The sequence below is a fragment of the Capricornis sumatraensis genome, chromosome 20, assembly GCF_032405125.1.
Source record: "Capricornis sumatraensis isolate serow.1 chromosome 20, serow.2, whole genome shotgun sequence".
NCBI classification, from domain to species: Eukaryota; Metazoa; Chordata; class Mammalia; order Artiodactyla; family Bovidae; genus Capricornis; species Capricornis sumatraensis.
The window spans coordinates 67,543,164-67,558,279 of NC_091088.1; the positions used below are offsets into that span (position 1 = coordinate 67,543,164).

The 15,116-nt window shown below is 55.3% G+C and overlaps 1 protein-coding gene across 2 annotated transcripts; it reads left to right on the forward strand.

The window, feature by feature from the left end:
* The first annotated feature begins 8,091 nt into the window (after positions 1-8,091).
* On the forward strand, positions 8,092-15,001 carry TMEM150B (transmembrane protein 150B). Of its 2 annotated transcripts, XM_068992742.1 has the most exons (7): positions 8,092-8,169; positions 8,507-8,582; positions 9,293-9,352; positions 9,423-9,490; positions 9,663-9,790; positions 11,653-11,836; positions 14,438-15,001. In XM_068992742.1, exons 2-7 carry the CDS (start codon positions 8,515-8,517, stop codon positions 14,635-14,637), a joined length of 708 nt encoding a protein of 235 aa, XP_068848843.1. In that variant the 5' UTR covers positions 8,092-8,169; positions 8,507-8,514; the 3' UTR covers positions 14,638-15,001. The 2 variants fall into 2 exon arrangements, with proteins under 2 accessions (XP_068848843.1, XP_068848842.1); XM_068992741.1 differs by lacking the exons at positions 8,092-8,169; positions 8,507-8,582 and adding an exon at positions 8,631-8,881.
* Positions 15,002-15,116: the final 115 nt, after the last annotated feature.

The following is a 15,116-nucleotide window of genomic DNA, read 5'->3' on the forward strand; positions in this document are numbered from 1 at the left end:
CTGTTATAGTCTCATCGGCTTCCTTACCAGATGCCGAAAACCCCAAACCTCTACAGGTCTATCCCTGCTGTTCTCTCTGCCCATTGATATCCACAGGGTTCTCTCCCTTCCCTGCTCCATGTCTTTGCTGCAATGTCCCTTCTTCAGGCACGCCTTCCCTGACAGCCCAGGCTGGAAATGCCACCCACTCCACCCATCCCCTTACTTGGCTCTGTTTTTTTATGCTGTCAGGTTTGTGGGATTTGTTACAGCAGTCACAGGAAGCTAATGCAGTGGGTGGTTGGAGTGATGGGTGGATTGTAGGATAAATGGGAAGAGGGAATTGATAGAATGGATTAAAGAATGAAGGGCTTTATGGGTGGATGAATGGATAGTTGAATGGATAGAGCTTTGGTGAGCTGGAAGAGTATCTAAAGAAACGACGGTTGTGTAGATAGGCAAGTGGATGGTTGAGTGGATAAATGGCTAGTTGGATGAATGCATAAAGGCAAGAATATAGACACAGACGAAAAGGTGGATTGGGTGGAAGTTTGGATGGATGGACATGTGGATGTGTATTCAAGCAGGAAACGTGACACATTGGGAAAGAATCAGATGTGTTCTTTCATTTTAAAAGATTTATTTATTTATTGACTGTGGTTTTTCTTGCTGCTCAGTTGCGGCAGTCAGAGGCTACGCTTCGTTGCCTTTGGCTTCTCTTGTTGCGAAGCGCAGGCTACAGGGGTTTCGTAGTTGCTGCACATGGGCTTAGCTGTCCGTCCCCTCCTGCCCCCGCCCTTGCCCAGTATGTGGGTTCTTCCCAGACCAGGGATTAAACTGGTATCCCCTTCATTGCAGATTCTTAACAACTGGACCACCAGGAAAGCCTTATTATTTTATTTTTTAAATTGGAGTCTAGTTGAATCACAATGTTGTATTAGTTTCAGGTGTACAACAAAGTGATTCGGTTATTTATAGGTATATATTTCAATATAACTATAAACAGAAATATAAACCATAATTATATATATATATTCTTTTTTGGCATTGGTTCCATCTTTTTCATAGCAGAGTAATATTCCATTGCATAAACATCCTGCTCTTTATGCTTTTGACTATCAGTGGACACGCTGATTGCCTCCATGTCTTGGATATTGTAAACAGTGCTACAAAGAACATTGGGATGCATGTCTCTTTTCACATTGTAATCTTCTCTGCATATATACCGAGGAGTGGGATTGCGGGATTATATGGTAGCTCTGTTTCTAGCTTTTTAAGGAACCTCCCTGCTGTTCTCCGTAGCGGCTGTACCAGTTTACATTCTCTACTAACAGCGTAGGAGGAAGAATCAGATTTTAGAACCAGACAGACCCGGGTTCTGACCCCAGCTCCCCACGGTGATATCGGACCAGCCTGGTAGCCAAGGTGGGTCTCCGTTCAAGAAAGAACTTACTTAACTGTGAGAAGAGTATTTGGCCGACTGCCCCCAGCTGCAGTACCTGAAGGTAGTTTGTTTTGTTTTGCTTTTTTTTGAATCCAGTTTCTTTCCGGGCCGCGCCCAATCGATGACTAAGCCTTAGGGTGGGGGCCGTGCTAGGGCCTGGCCACTTCCATCCAGTGTGGGGCTCATCAAATGGCAATCTCTTTTTTTCCCTTTTTTTTCCTTCTCCTTCCCTTCCCCCACCCCTCCTCCCCCTTCCTCTGAAAGTTAAGTGTTAGTCGCTCAGTCCTGTCTGACTCTGCCGCCAGGCTCCTCCGTCCGTGGGATTCTCCAGGCAAGAATACTGGAGTGGGTTGCCATTTCCTTCTCCAGGGGATCTTCCCCACCCAGGGATCGAACCTGCATCGTTTTCGTCTCCTACATTAGCAGGGAGGGTCTTTACATCTAGCGCCACCTGGGCTGAGGCCCCCGCCCTCGGCTCCTCCCTGTTCCTTTCTCGGTCTCTCTCTTTCTCCCTTCCCTGTTTTTTTTTTTTTTTTTTTTTAACTTTGAATTGAGATAAAATTCAGGTAACACAAGACTTCCCTGGTGGTTCAGTGGTTGGGACTCAGCTTCCACTGCAGGGGTCACTGGTTCTGCCCCTGGTGGGGAAACAGATCCCACACGTATGCCGTGTGGCCAAAAACAAAACGAAAAGAGAAACAATTCAGAGAACACAGAGTCACTCCCTTTAAGTATTTCAAGTAGCGTTTAGTGCAGTCAGGGCCTTGTGCCGCCATCGCCATCGTGTCTCCCAAGCTCCAAACATTTTCGCCACCCTGAGAGGAAGTGATTCAGCAATCAGTCCCCATCCATCCGACAGCCGCTAACCTGCTTTCTGTTCCTATGGGTTTGTCCACAGTGAATCTCTGCTCTGCCTCTCTGCTTGGGCCGAGGGTTCTTGCAGCTGCACGGTCTCAGGTTCTGCCTGACTATACCGTCCTCCTGCCTTCCCTGTCACAGGTGGCAGAATGACTTCCTGCCTCCTCCTGTCCTTCCTTGCCTTTATCTTTCACTTCAGTTCAGTCGCTCAGTCGTGTCCGACTCTTTGCGACCCCATGGTCTGCAGCACGCCAGGCTTCCGGGTCCTTCACCAACTCCTGGAGCTTGCTCAAACTCATGTCCATCGAGTCGGTGATGCCATCCAGCCATCTCATCCTCTGTCACCTGCTTCTCCTCCTGCCTTCAGTCTTTCCCAGGATCAGGGTGTTTTCCAGTGAGCCAGCTCTTTACATCAGATGGCCAAAGAATGGGAGCTTCAGCTTCAGCATCAGTCCTTCCCGTGAATATTCAGGGTTGATTTCCTTTAGGATGGACTGGTTGGATCTCCTTGCAGTCCAAGGGGCTCCCAAGAGTCTTCGCTGGCACCACAGTTCAGAAGCACTGGAGTCATCCCAATAAATCCCTTGCATCGCTAACACCACAGCAGCCTCTGCTACCCGGAAGAGCCAGCCACACCACAAGCGTCTTGCTCTGAGCTCCAGCTCCCCACCCTACAGGGCAGCACAGCCTCTCAGGGGTGCAGGATGCTGTGCAGGGGTTCTGAACACCCCCTGGAGGAGCCGTCAACCTGAAGACCGACCGGGCGCTGTTTTCACTAGGTACCAGGACCGCTCAAGTCCCTCCCTGATCTCACTCTTCCTATATAAACGTGTCGTGTGTGTGTGTGTGTGTGTGTGTGTGTGTGTGTGTGTGTGCGCGCGCGCGCGCTCAGTCGCTTCAATCATTGTGTCCCACCCTTTGCGACCCTACGGACTGTAGCCCTCCAGGCTCTCTGTCCGTGGGATTCTCCAGGCAAGAGTACTGGAGTGGATTGCCATTTCCTGCTCCAGGGGATCTTCCCGACCCACGGATCAAACCCGCGTCTCGCGCATTGCTGGCAGATTCTTTACTGTTGAGCCACCAGAGCAGCGCATATGTGTGTGGGGGCGGTGCGTGTGTGTATATATATTTATTTATTTTAGAATTTCTTTCTTTATTTTTGGCTGTGCTGGGTCTTCACTGCTGGCGAGCTTCTTGTCTAGCTGCGGCGTGTGTGGGGGTTTTCCTTGTTGTGCAGCACGGGCTCTGGAGGTAAGCCCTTTAGCAGTTGTGACCCCCGGGCTCTAGAGGACCGGCTCAGGAGTAGTGGCGCAGCGGCTTTGTTGCTCCGCGGCCTGTGGGATCTTCCCGGACCGGGGATGGAACCCGCGTCTCCTGCTCTGGTAGGCGGATTCTTTACCACCGAGCCTCCAGGGAAGCCCAGTGGACCCGCTCCTGAACCCCGTGCGGGAGGCACCGTTATGACCCTTGCTTTTACAGATGAGAAAACAAACGCCTGGAGGCCTCCATCCCGGACAAGGGCGGTTTCCCTTTTCTGGAGAAAATGATCCCACCACCGAGCGGAAGGGAAAGATTCCTGAAAGTGAAAGTGCAATATTGTCTCACCAAGAGGAAGACCACCACCTCCTCCCCTCAGCTGAACCAGGGTAGCAGAAGGATCCAGAAGTTTCCAGGCCCCCAGCCTGCACATGGACAGTGGGAGGAGCCTGGTGCCCACATTGAAAGCAGCCCACAGAGCTGTGTTCTCCCATGCCCCCCGGGTCCTCACAGGGATATCCTGAGGCTGTCACAGTCACTGCAGGGGACACAAGTAAGCCTAGCCTCTGTGCCAGTGTGGGGACGTGGGTACCAAGGCCCAGAGCATGGGAAGTGGGGGGGGGTGTTCTTGCCTAGGGTCACCTGGAGGTTGGCATCTTTATTTCCTTTTGAAAGAGACACAGGAGGGACTCCCCTTGTGGTCCAGTGGCTGAGACCACACTCCCAATGCCGGGGTGAGGGTGGGGGGCCCTGGATTCCATCCCTGGTCAGAGAACTAGATCCCTCATGCTGCCACTAAGACTTCTCACACCCCGGGTAAAGACGCCATGGGCTGCAACTAAGACCGGTGCAGCCACGTAAGTGAATAAATATTTAAAAATGAAATAAAGCCATAAGCCGGGATACAGAGAAGTTAGTAACCTAAGATGCATTTAAAAAAAAAAAAGAAAGAGGAGCAGGAATGAGACAGGCACCAGCACAGATGGAGCAAGGTGTGTGTGAGGGGGTCGCTGCTCCGGGGCGGGGGGAGCAGTGGGCAGTATCCAGAACCCCCCACTGCCCCCCTCCCTGGGCTCTGTGTCCATCCTGGTACCCACGATGGGTGTCGACGGTACCTTCCACGCCGAAAAGGACTTTGCAGATGAGGTTAAATTAAGGGTCTTGAGATGGGGAGGTTCTGGATTTATAGGGTGAGCCCAACATAATCAAGGAGTCCTCACAAGTGCAAGAAGGGTCAGAGTCAGAGAAGGGGATGTGGTGAGGAAGTACCTCCCACCGTGCAGAGGGAGGTAGGCACCCCGAGCCAAGGGGTGCAGGCACCACTGGAAGCTGGAAAAGATGAGGAAATGGGTCCTCCAGAAGGAACGAAGCCCTGCCCGCCCCTTGCTTTCAACCCACGGGGACAAAGACCTCCAGAACCAGAAGCGAATAAATCTGTGTTGCCTTAAGCCACTGTGCTCATGGTTTGCTGTCACAACCATTGCACGGCTCTCTACGGGCCCCCAGCTCTTAACTGGCAGAGGTGGGATTCGAAACCAATCTCTCCGAGCTGCTTGTGGGGTTGAAAGCTCTGGATCTTCTGGGGTATGGCTTAGAGGTGTGAAGTGTGGGGTTATTGCAGAAGCTTCTTCCTCAAGGTCGCTGGGCTGTGTGTGTGTGTGTGTGTGTGTGTGTGTGTGTGTGTGTGTGTGAGATGTAGAAGTGAGTCAAGAAACCAGGAATTCTACTTTCATGAGGATTAGGGGATCTGGTGTATAACTCTAGCAGTGACAACTCAGGCTGTCGTGAGAATTAGTGAGTTAACCCCCGTGGAGCACACAGCGGGGTGCCTGACATAAGATTAGTTAACACGTATTAGATCTCTTTCATGTCTACACACCACCAGTGTCAGCTCCTCTTTGTCTTCCCTGCTCGAGAACCTTCCATGGCTCCCCTGTACTCTCAGGATAACATCCAAGCCCTTTATGACGACTGAGAACTTAGGGTCCAGGCTCATTTCTCCTAGTGCGTCCCACATTCTGTAACCCAGCAGCCTGCCCACTAAGGAATGTCGCTCTCCACCTGACTCTCAAAGCATGGGGGTGTTAGCCACTGGAGTTACTAACCTTTAACCCACCTTTAACTGGAGTCACTAACCTTTAACACCCTTTAATGAGGCACTCTGCACTCTGGGAAAACTGGAAGAACAGGCCTTCGGATATTTTCAGGAAAAAATGTTACCAGCCCAAATTCTTGCACCTTCTCCTGGTTTGAAAAGCACTGAAGTCATTAACTAAGGTAGCCGGGCCTTGTGACTAACAGCAGCCTTCTAAGGAGATGTCTGCTGGGTAGCCCAAATCCCTTTTGCAAAGTCACTGATACGCTGGAATCAGATTCTGAGAACTCCCCGAGAGGGTGTCTCGTGGGCCACAGGACTCAGCATGACTCCAGATAAAACGGAAACTCGCAGGTTGGCCATTTCTATTTTGGTCGAAAGACAAAAGCACTCAACCCTCAGGGGCCAGGTTTCAGGAACCACCTGGGCCCTGCTGAGAAAGCCTTCCTGTAGCTCGCCTGCCTCCTGTAAGCATGGCTTGTGAGATTGTCCTAAACTTCCCCCACAGCCAGACAGGCACTGGCTACCATCGCTGGTTAGCCACTTCCCCTTCTGGGCCCACCCTGCCCTGCTCTGCACTACTGTAACATCTCATGTTCGGCTTTTTTTTTTTTTTTGATTGCACACTGCAGCCTGTGGGATCTTAGTTCCCTGACCAGGGATCCAACCTGTGCCCCCAGCAGTGGACGTGCAGAGTCCTAACCACTGGACCACCAGGAAAGTCCCGAGAGATCTCATTCTTCATTGGTCACTGGGCCTCCGCCTTCAAGAAATACTTGTGATCCCTGTCTGTCTCTCTGCTCTCTCGTCTTTGCTCTCAAGGAATCCGAGAGCTGAAAACCCTAGCTGTTGGGGCACTTGGAAATCCTGAAGTGCAAAGGACGAGAGAAGCGGGCTTCAGAAGTCCCTGTGATGGGGGGCGTTGATGAAATATTATTTAGCCACGAAAAGGCATGAAGCACTGACCTGTGCTACAACACGCTATCATGCTAAATCACTTCGGTCGCGTCTGACTCTGTGTGACCCCAAGGACTGTAGCCTGCCAGGCTCCTCTGTCTACGGGATTCTCCAGGCAAGAACACTGGAGTAGGTAGCCATGCCCTCCTCCAGGGGGTCTTCCCCACGCAGGGACCGAACCCATGTTCCTGACGTCTCCTGCACTGGCAGGCAGGGTTCTTTACACACCTGGGAACATGGGTGAGCCTCAAAAACATCACGCTTAGTGACAGAAGCCAGACACGAGAAGGCACGTACTATTTATGTGAAATGTCCAGAAGTGCCAAATCTATAGAGACGGGAAGCAGTTTGGATGTGGCCAGAGGGTCGAGGGGTGTGGAGGCGGGAATTGGGAGTGTCAGCTTAACTGGTAAGGGACTTCCTCCTGGGGTAGTGAAAAAGTTCCGGAACGAGGTAGCGGTGCTGGTTTCGAAACACTGTGAATGAGCTAAATGTCCCTGAACTGCAAAATTTGAAACGGTTAGGGAATTCTCCGGCCCTCCAGTGGTTAGGACTGGGTGCTCTCACTGCCGGGGGCCCCAGGTTCCAACCCTGGTTGGGGAACCAAGATCCCACAAGCCACAACGTGCCGCAAACCATAATTCAATAAAAGTCAAATAAAATGCAAGTTAAATAAAGCACAATAAAATAAAATGAAATGGTTAATCTCATGTGAAGTTTATTTCAATTATTAAAAAATCAAAAGAGGTGGGGAGCTGAGGGAGCGGGTGGCTGACTTCTGGTCTCAGGGAGGAGACCCTCCCTGGGTCTGAGGGCAGATGGGCCGGGGGCCTCGACTCCCGGGTTCTGGGGACGCAGGAGGGGGCCAGGGCCCAGGCACCTGAGTAGTGAGAAGGGAGGAAGCCAGGAAGCCGAGAGCTGTTTTGTGGGAGAGAAAAGAAAACGGCCAGAGGAAGCAGCGGGTTTCTGGGAGGGAGGTTCTCCTGACGGGGATGTTCTCAGCAGGATCACCCTCCCCACCCATGCCCTGGCTGTGGGGAACTGGGAGGCCAGTGCGGGCAGGATCCGGGCACCAGGGTCCCGGCCCGCTCCCGCCGCGTCCAGACAGAAACGGCACCCGGCAGAGTGGACACCCGTAGGTCTGGGTTCTCACTCTCCAAGGAGGTACCAACAGGGAGGCTAGACCGCAGGGGGCTAGAAACAATGGCACGTGCTCTTGAAGAGGCCGGAGGCCCGGGCTTCTGGGTCCCCTAGGGAGGAAGGGTGCACAGAGCTGGAGGCTCGGATTTCTGGGTCTTGGGGAGGACTCCCCATCTGGGAGTCTGAATGCTGAAGCTAGAAAGCTGAAGGAGGGGAGCTGGAGGGCCCGCTCCGTCCCGAGACCGAAACTGCAGTTAGTTTGCGGGTGAAGTCCCGGGACGGCGGAGGTCACCCTCTCGACCTGCCAGTGTCCTGCTGGCGTTCGATCGTGGACTTTGGCTCTGCCGGGGCGCGGACAGTCCCGCCTCCACCGCTCAGCCTTCTTCCCCAAACTCTCACGCGGCCCCAGGACCGAGAGAGCCTGAGAGAGCCTGGACGGGTGAGCGCCTGGCACAGGGGTGTGGGGGCGGGGGGGCAGAGGTTGGCAGTTGAGGAGGGGCTGGAGAGACTCGAGAGCTGGGTGGGGGCAGGACAGCTAAGAGATACTGGGACATCAGGATAAAGGACCGTGAAAAAAAAAAAAAGCGAAAGTGCCCCAAGCACAGAGCTGGTGTTATCATTCTGAACACTTACACACTATTCATGCCTGGGAGCCAAAGAGGGCCTCAAAGACAGTCCCAGAATATGACACACCTAAACCCTTAGGGCTGGCTCCTCACCTGAGACAGACGCAGAGGCAGGGTTGCCCTCAGTCCCTTCCCTCTCCTCCCCTGCAGACCCCGGCATGTGGGGATACCTGTCTCTGCTGCCCATGTGCCTGGCCTTCTGGGCTATTGCTGGCATCTGGACCGTGTGAGTGTGTGTCTGTGTTCTTCCATTTGTTTACTTATGTTAGGCTGTGCTGGGTCCTGGCTGCTGTCCGCGGGCTTTCTCTAGCTGCGGTGAGCGGGGGACTCTTCCTCGTGGTGGCAGCTCTGGCTGCAGAGCGCCGGCTCCAGGTGCTTGGGCTCCAGTAGTTGCAGCAGGCTCAGGAGGTGTGGCGCACCTGCGGGTTTTGTCCCCGGCAGCATGTGGGATCTGCTGGGACCAAAGAGGGAACCCCCCGCGTCCCCAGCATGGGCAGGCAGATGCCCATCCACTGTGCCACCAGGGTACGGACTGTGTGAGTGTCAGAGGCAGGAGACATGCCTGCGTCTGAGCCAGGAAGGGCTGAGGGACTGGACCTCCGGGTCTGAGCGGGGAGGGGCTGGGGGCCTGGACCCCCGGGTCTAAGGAGGAGGGGTTGGGGGCCTGGACCCCGGGGTCTGGAGGAGGGGCTGGGGGTCTGGACCCCCCGGTCTGAGGGAGGAAGAGTGGGACCTGGACCCTGGGTCTGGAGGAGGGGCTGGGGGCCTGGACCCCCAGGTCTGGGGAGGAGGGGCTGGGGGTCTGGACCCCCGGGTCTGGAGGAGGGGCTGGTCTCTTGGGCCTGAGAGAGAAGGAGCATAGAGCCTGGGTTTGTGCTGGAAACAGAAAGAAAAGCGTCGTGGCAAGCCCCTGGCTCACCTTGCGCCCCCCACCAGGTTCTCGCTGGCTGTGGTTAACAAGGCCGTGAACCTCACCGACGGCTTCCCCTACATCAGGTAATCACGGCGCCGGCGGGGAGGCCGGGGTCGGGAGGGAGCAAGGAGGTGAGCCTTTATCTCCCCGCAGTGTGTGTGGAAACGTGCCCCCCCAGAGCTGCATCTTCAGCCAGGTGCTCAACGTCGGAGCCGCTTCGGGTAAACGCTCTGCGCAGCTTTCCTGCGGTGCTAGCCCCGCCCAGCCAGGACCGTCGGGGTCCCTGCCTCCTCCGCCCACCCCCAAATCCTGGAGTTGGGCTCCCACCCCTGGACCCACGCCCTACCCCCAAGTCTGGGGCTCCCGTCTCCCACCCACTTCCTCTCCTCCCAGCCGCCTGGATCTGCATTCTCCGTTACTACCAGCTTCGGGACTGGGGCGTCCGAAAGTGGCATAACCAGGTGATCCTGTGGACGGGGCTCCTCTGTGCCTTGGGCACCTCCATAGTGGGCAATTTCCAGGTGAGACGGAGTAGGCCAGCCCGCCGGAGTGTGGGACTACAACTCCCAGCATCCCCCGGGGCGCAGAGTCCTCATCGAGGAGGGCTGCTCCCCGCACGGCCTCCTAGGACTTGTATTTCTCTGTGGCTCTCAGGCCGTGGAGGCAGTGATGAGGTCCGCTCTCTAGCGTAGGAGGCTCTTTGTAGTCATTCCGTGGACCCCTAGGAGTCTGGGGTCATTCGCTGCCGTACCTCTCCGTTTAATGATGAAATTTCTCAGTTCTCTCTCCTTTTTTTTTTTTTTTGGCCGCACCGCTCTGCTTAGTGAAGGATACTAGTTCCCAGACCAATGGAACCCAGACCTTTGGGGGTGACAGCTCAGAGTCCTGACCGCTGGACCGCCCTGTGGATGGGTTCTCACTCTGTAGGAGGCCCTAGCTTTGCCTTGTGCTGGGTCGTTTTAATCCATCCCCACAAGAACTCCCGGGAGGTTCTTTTTGGTCAAATGCCAGAGATATTTCTTTATTACCAGGTTCTTGGTGGTCAGAGATGAACCCGGATTCCTTGACTCTTAGAGCCCACATACTTAACCACGAAGCTCAGCAGGTATTGGTGGAATAAGTGGATGGACGAGTGATAGGAGAAATCTTTCTTATTTACCCCATCATTTTATTTTTCTATTGTGGTTACCTCTGACACCAAACTTCTCTTACCAAAGGGCCAGGGAAGCTACGGTGTTTAGACAAGAGCTGCCTACAACTTAGTAAAAATCCCACATCATATTTGCATAGCAAGTCATTCACTCGCTGAGGTATTCCCGTGTTCCTTAGCCTTTCTTTTTCTGCAATCATTGTTGCCCTCCACTCAGAAGCCTTCCTGTTTTTCTTTTCTGGCCACTCCACTTGGCACGCAGGATCTTAGTTCCCCGCCGGGGACTGAACCTGTGCCCCCTGAGGTCGAAGCACTGAAAGAAGTGAAAGTGTTAGTCACTCAGTCCTGTCAGACTCTGTGCGGCCCCTTGGACGCCCGCCAGGCTCCTCTGTCCATGGGGTTCTCCAGGCAAGAATACTGGAATGGGTAGCCGTTCCCTTCTCCAGGGATCAAACCCTGGTTTCCTTCATTGCAGGCAGATTCTTTACCTTCTAAGGCACCAGGACAGGCCAGGAAGTGCTAAGTCCTAACCAATGAAGCACCAGGGAATTCTCCAGAAGCCTCTTTTAGACATTTTCTCCTAATCATCCCTTCACCCATGAAATATTTCATATTAAAAATTTTAATATAATACAAATGATATCACTAAGGCACAAACCATTGCAATATTTAAGATTTTTTTTTTCAGCCTCCAGGAACCAATTTTTACCCCTTTAGTGGCAATAATCTGCTCTCTCCCCCCAAGGCTGAGAATGAAGTATTTATTCTCCTAATATTTGTGAGTCTCTACTATGCCTCTCAGGTGATGCTAGTGGTAAAGAACTCACTTGCCAATGCAGGAACACAAGAGATGGGGCTTAGATCCCTGGGTTGGGAAGATCCCCTGGAGGAGGGCATGGCAATCCACTCCTGTGTTCTTGCCTGAAAAATCCCATGGTCAGAGGAGCTTGGTGAGTTACAGTCCATGGGGTCGCAAAGAGGTAGACAGGACTGAAGCCACTTAGGACGCACCATGTGCCAGGCGCTGTTTTAGGGATAGAGGCGCCAGCAGGAAACAGCAACTTTAAATGGGGGGCCCTCGTGGGTGCAGCGGACAATGAACAGCCAGTGCATCGAATCAACACGCCTGTCACCGAGTATGGCAGGCAGTCTTCTGGCACAGCTGGTGGGGGTGGGCCCAGCCCCTGGCTCTCCGCATGTCCGCCCCTCAACTCTGCGCCCTCCTCCTCCCAGGAGAAGAATCAGCGGCCCACACACCTGACAGGCGCCTTCCTGGCCTTCTTCGTGGGAATCTTGTACTTCTGGCTGCAGCTCTTCCTCTCCTGGCGGATGAAGAACCTGCCCCAGCCTGGGGCTCCCTGGATCGGGCCACTCCGCCTGGTGCTCTGCAGCACCTGCTTTGTCCTCGAGGTGGCCAGTATCCTTCCCTGGAGTGGGGGTGGCTCTCCCATGGGGTGGGTCTGCCCTGTGCTATCCTGGGCGCCCCTTCCTTCCTCAGCCTCGGTCTCCGGTCTCCGTGCGGCGTCACAGAGGATTGTCAGCGAGTCCCGGGTCTCGGGTCTCGGGGCGTGCTGCCTGGGTTGGAATCCACCACCTCAGTGTACTAGCCGGGGGTGGGTGGCGGACTCTTCTTTCCTAACTTCCTGGTGCTTCGGGTTCCTCATCTGTCAAATGAAGGTGATGGTAAGGCATGTGAGGAGTGAAGGAGCATGCGAGGAGCTTAGCTGGGTGCCTGGCACAGAACAGGTAAACAGTCAGTATTGTGACTGTGCCCTAGTGCTCTGTCGTGTCTGACTCTTTGTGATCCCCGTGGACTGTAGCCCCAGGCTCCTCTGTGCCTGGGATTCTCCAGGCAATACTGGAGTGGGTTGGCATGCCCTCCTCTGGGGGACCTTCCCGTCCCAGGGGTCGAACCTGCGTCTCTTAGGTATTTGCAGGCCAGGTCTTTACCACTAGCGCCTCCTGGGAAGCCACGCTAGTAGCTTGAAATGGTGGAGGTGGCTGTGGTTTCTCCCCCAGAAACAGATGTGTGTTACAAATTAGAGCTGGTTGTCACACGTTTACCAGCACGCCTCTGGGTAGAACCTCGACTCCAACCCGCTTCTGACTCACCCCAGAACCCACCAGATCGCCACACCTTTGGGCGAGCCAAACCAGTCTCAGAGGCTCAGTTTCCATATCTGTGGAATGGCCTTGCCTTTATCAGAACAGTGATTGCTACTGATTAGCAGAGTCCCCTGAGGGAGAGCGGGGTCAACCCTGGGGATGGCTGCCCTCTGTGGGGGCGGGTGGGAAGGGGCGCCCGAGAGGTCATTGGCATCCGGAAGAGGCCGGGGGGAACCAGCGAGGCCCTGGGTGGGCTGCCCTCAATGGATCCCTTCGGAGACTTTGGTGATCCAGTTTCCCAGAGCAGTGGATTGGATCCCGTGAAACGGGCAGGAAGGGCTGGCTCCTGAACTCACCCGTCTGCGACTGCTGCTGCAGAACCAGCGCAGGTCCTCTGCAGGGGCGGGCGAAACTGACCATGAGGTCCAGGCGGCCCCTCTCAAACCCCGCCTGTGCTCATGATCTGTTTGGCTACAGGGTCCTCGTCCTAGGGCCCCAAACGTCCCTTGACTGTGGGGGAGGGGGAGATAGGACCGTAAGATGGTCAGCTGCACGTGGTAGGGGCTGGATGGCCATGGAGGGGTCTGAGACCCGCTGTGCTCTGAGCTGGTCTTGCAGAACTAGCCTGCGTTGGGAGGTTGGTGCAGGGTCGGGGGACTGCCTCTTCATGTACGTGGTTGCGGGGGAGCGGGGGGATGGGAGAGGGAAGCTGCCCAGGGGAGGCGATAAAGCTGCTGGCAGGCCGAGGTCAGGCTCTCCAGTGGAAAAGTGAGGGGTTACAGGCTTGGGCTTCTGCCTGAGGGCAACAGGGAGCCCCAGAAAGCTTGTGAGCAGGAGAGGTACACAGTCAGGGCTGGGGTCAGCACTTGTGTTTGGGGGCACACACTTTGTCTGAGGATCAGTGGGGCTAGAGGATGGTACTGGCCTTCCTCACTGTCTAAAAACCCTTGAATGAATGAAATGATGTCTAGTCTGATCTAGGAGGGGTGAGTCGGAGCTGGGTTGGCCGAGGGGAAGAGCGCTTCAGTGAGGTGGGCAGTGGTCCCAGAAAATGAGGGGCGACTCTGCCAGGCCGGCGCTGGGGGGGGTGTGTCGGCCAGTGGTCACAGAACCATTTTATAAACAGCTGGGACTGCGGAGCTGGAAAAGGGACAAGGCTGGGCAGTAGAGACACCAGACCAGAAAGAGATGAGCAAGACAGACAAGACTTGCGGTGACCAGCTAGCCAGGGGTGGAGATGGGAGGGGGTAAAGGCGGTTCCCAAGGGCCTGCTGGGGCACGGGAATGGATGGGGTTGTCATGGAGGTGAGGGCACCCGGAAAGAGGAAGAGTTTAGGAAGAAGGCTGTGGAGTGAGTAGGAGGGGCCTGTGAGCCACCGGTGGGGGGAGAAAGTTGCAAGCACAGGCGGCCAGGCGAGGCTAACTGTAGTGTCAGTCGCTCAGTCGTGTCCGACTGTGACCCTGCGGACCCGCCAGGCTCCTCCGTCCGTGGGGATTCTCCAGGCAAGACTACTGGAGTGCTTGTCACTCCCTCCTCCAGATCTTCCCAACCCAGGGATTGAACCCGGGTTTCCCACATTGCAGGCGGATTCTTTACCATCTGAGCCCCCATGGAGGCCGGAGGGTATCTTTAGGACACCATGTGGTGTTGGAGGCAGGAGCATTTTTGAGACAGTGGGAATGCTGCCGCAAACGGGAGGAAAGTGCAACGGGAAATACTTGGGAAGCGGCTGGAGACAGAGGGGAGTCAAGGAGGGCCCCCTTGAGAGTGTCTGGGAGGAGTTGCCGAGGACGGGGGAGGCTGTCGGGTGAGAGGGGCTGCTCCTGCCCGAGCAGGTAGGGTGTGTCGGGGCGGGCGCCCTGCCGGCCCCGGCTCCTCCCTGTGGCCGTGTGCCCTTGACCCTGGCCCCAGTGGTCGTCCTGCACTCCTGGTCCATGCGCTCCATCTCGGCCATCTGCGAGTGGGTCGTCGCCATGCTGCTGTTCATCCTCTTCGGCCTCCTTGCCGTGGACTTCTCCCGCCTGGACGGCTGCACCCTGTGTCTCCAGCCGGACTCGGGCAGCCTCCGCCCCCCGCCGGACTCCCCCACCTCCCTGCACGTCCAGCTGTGAACAGCTGTCCAGCCGGCAGCGTCCTCACACCTCCTGTCCCTGCCATCTGGTTCCGCCCCTGCAGTTGGGGCCACCCAGGAAGCGAGAGGCCAAGGCCAGCCAGCCATCCCTGATCAAGGATATTTATTATTATTATTATTGTTAATTTTTTGTTGTTGCTACCGCCGGCGGAATCAGAGACACGGACGCAGGCAGGATCACGCGAAATCAGAATTCCTTCCAGAGAGCGAATCGGTACAGAAGGTCGTGGGGGCAGAGGGAGAGGACTGGGGGGCGCGGGGCCCAGGAAGGGGAGTTGGGCACACGAGGACAGACGGCCCTGTCTGTCCGGATCTGCTAAGCCACCCCAACCAGCCCCCGTCCCTCCCCCACCCCACCCCGCAGAGAGATTGATCAATAAATAAAATAATAAATTAATCAATAAATAAAATAGAAACGGCTCCCCCACCCGCAGTCCCCCCAGAAACCCCCCCTCGTTG

Excerpts from the sequence above, each read along its gene's own strand:
- TMEM150B (XM_068992741.1), top strand. The coding sequence starts at position 8,799 with ATGTGGGATCTGCTGGGACCAAAGAGGGAACCCCCCGCGTCCCCAGCA. Across the intron at positions 9,353-9,422 it reads GACGGCTTCCCCTACATCAG|TGTGTGTGGAAACGTGCCCC; the intron begins GTAATCACGGCG and ends ATCTCCCCGCAG. Across the intron at positions 9,791-11,652 it reads CCATAGTGGGCAATTTCCAG|GAGAAGAATCAGCGGCCCAC; the intron begins GTGAGACGGAGT and ends TCCTCCTCCCAG.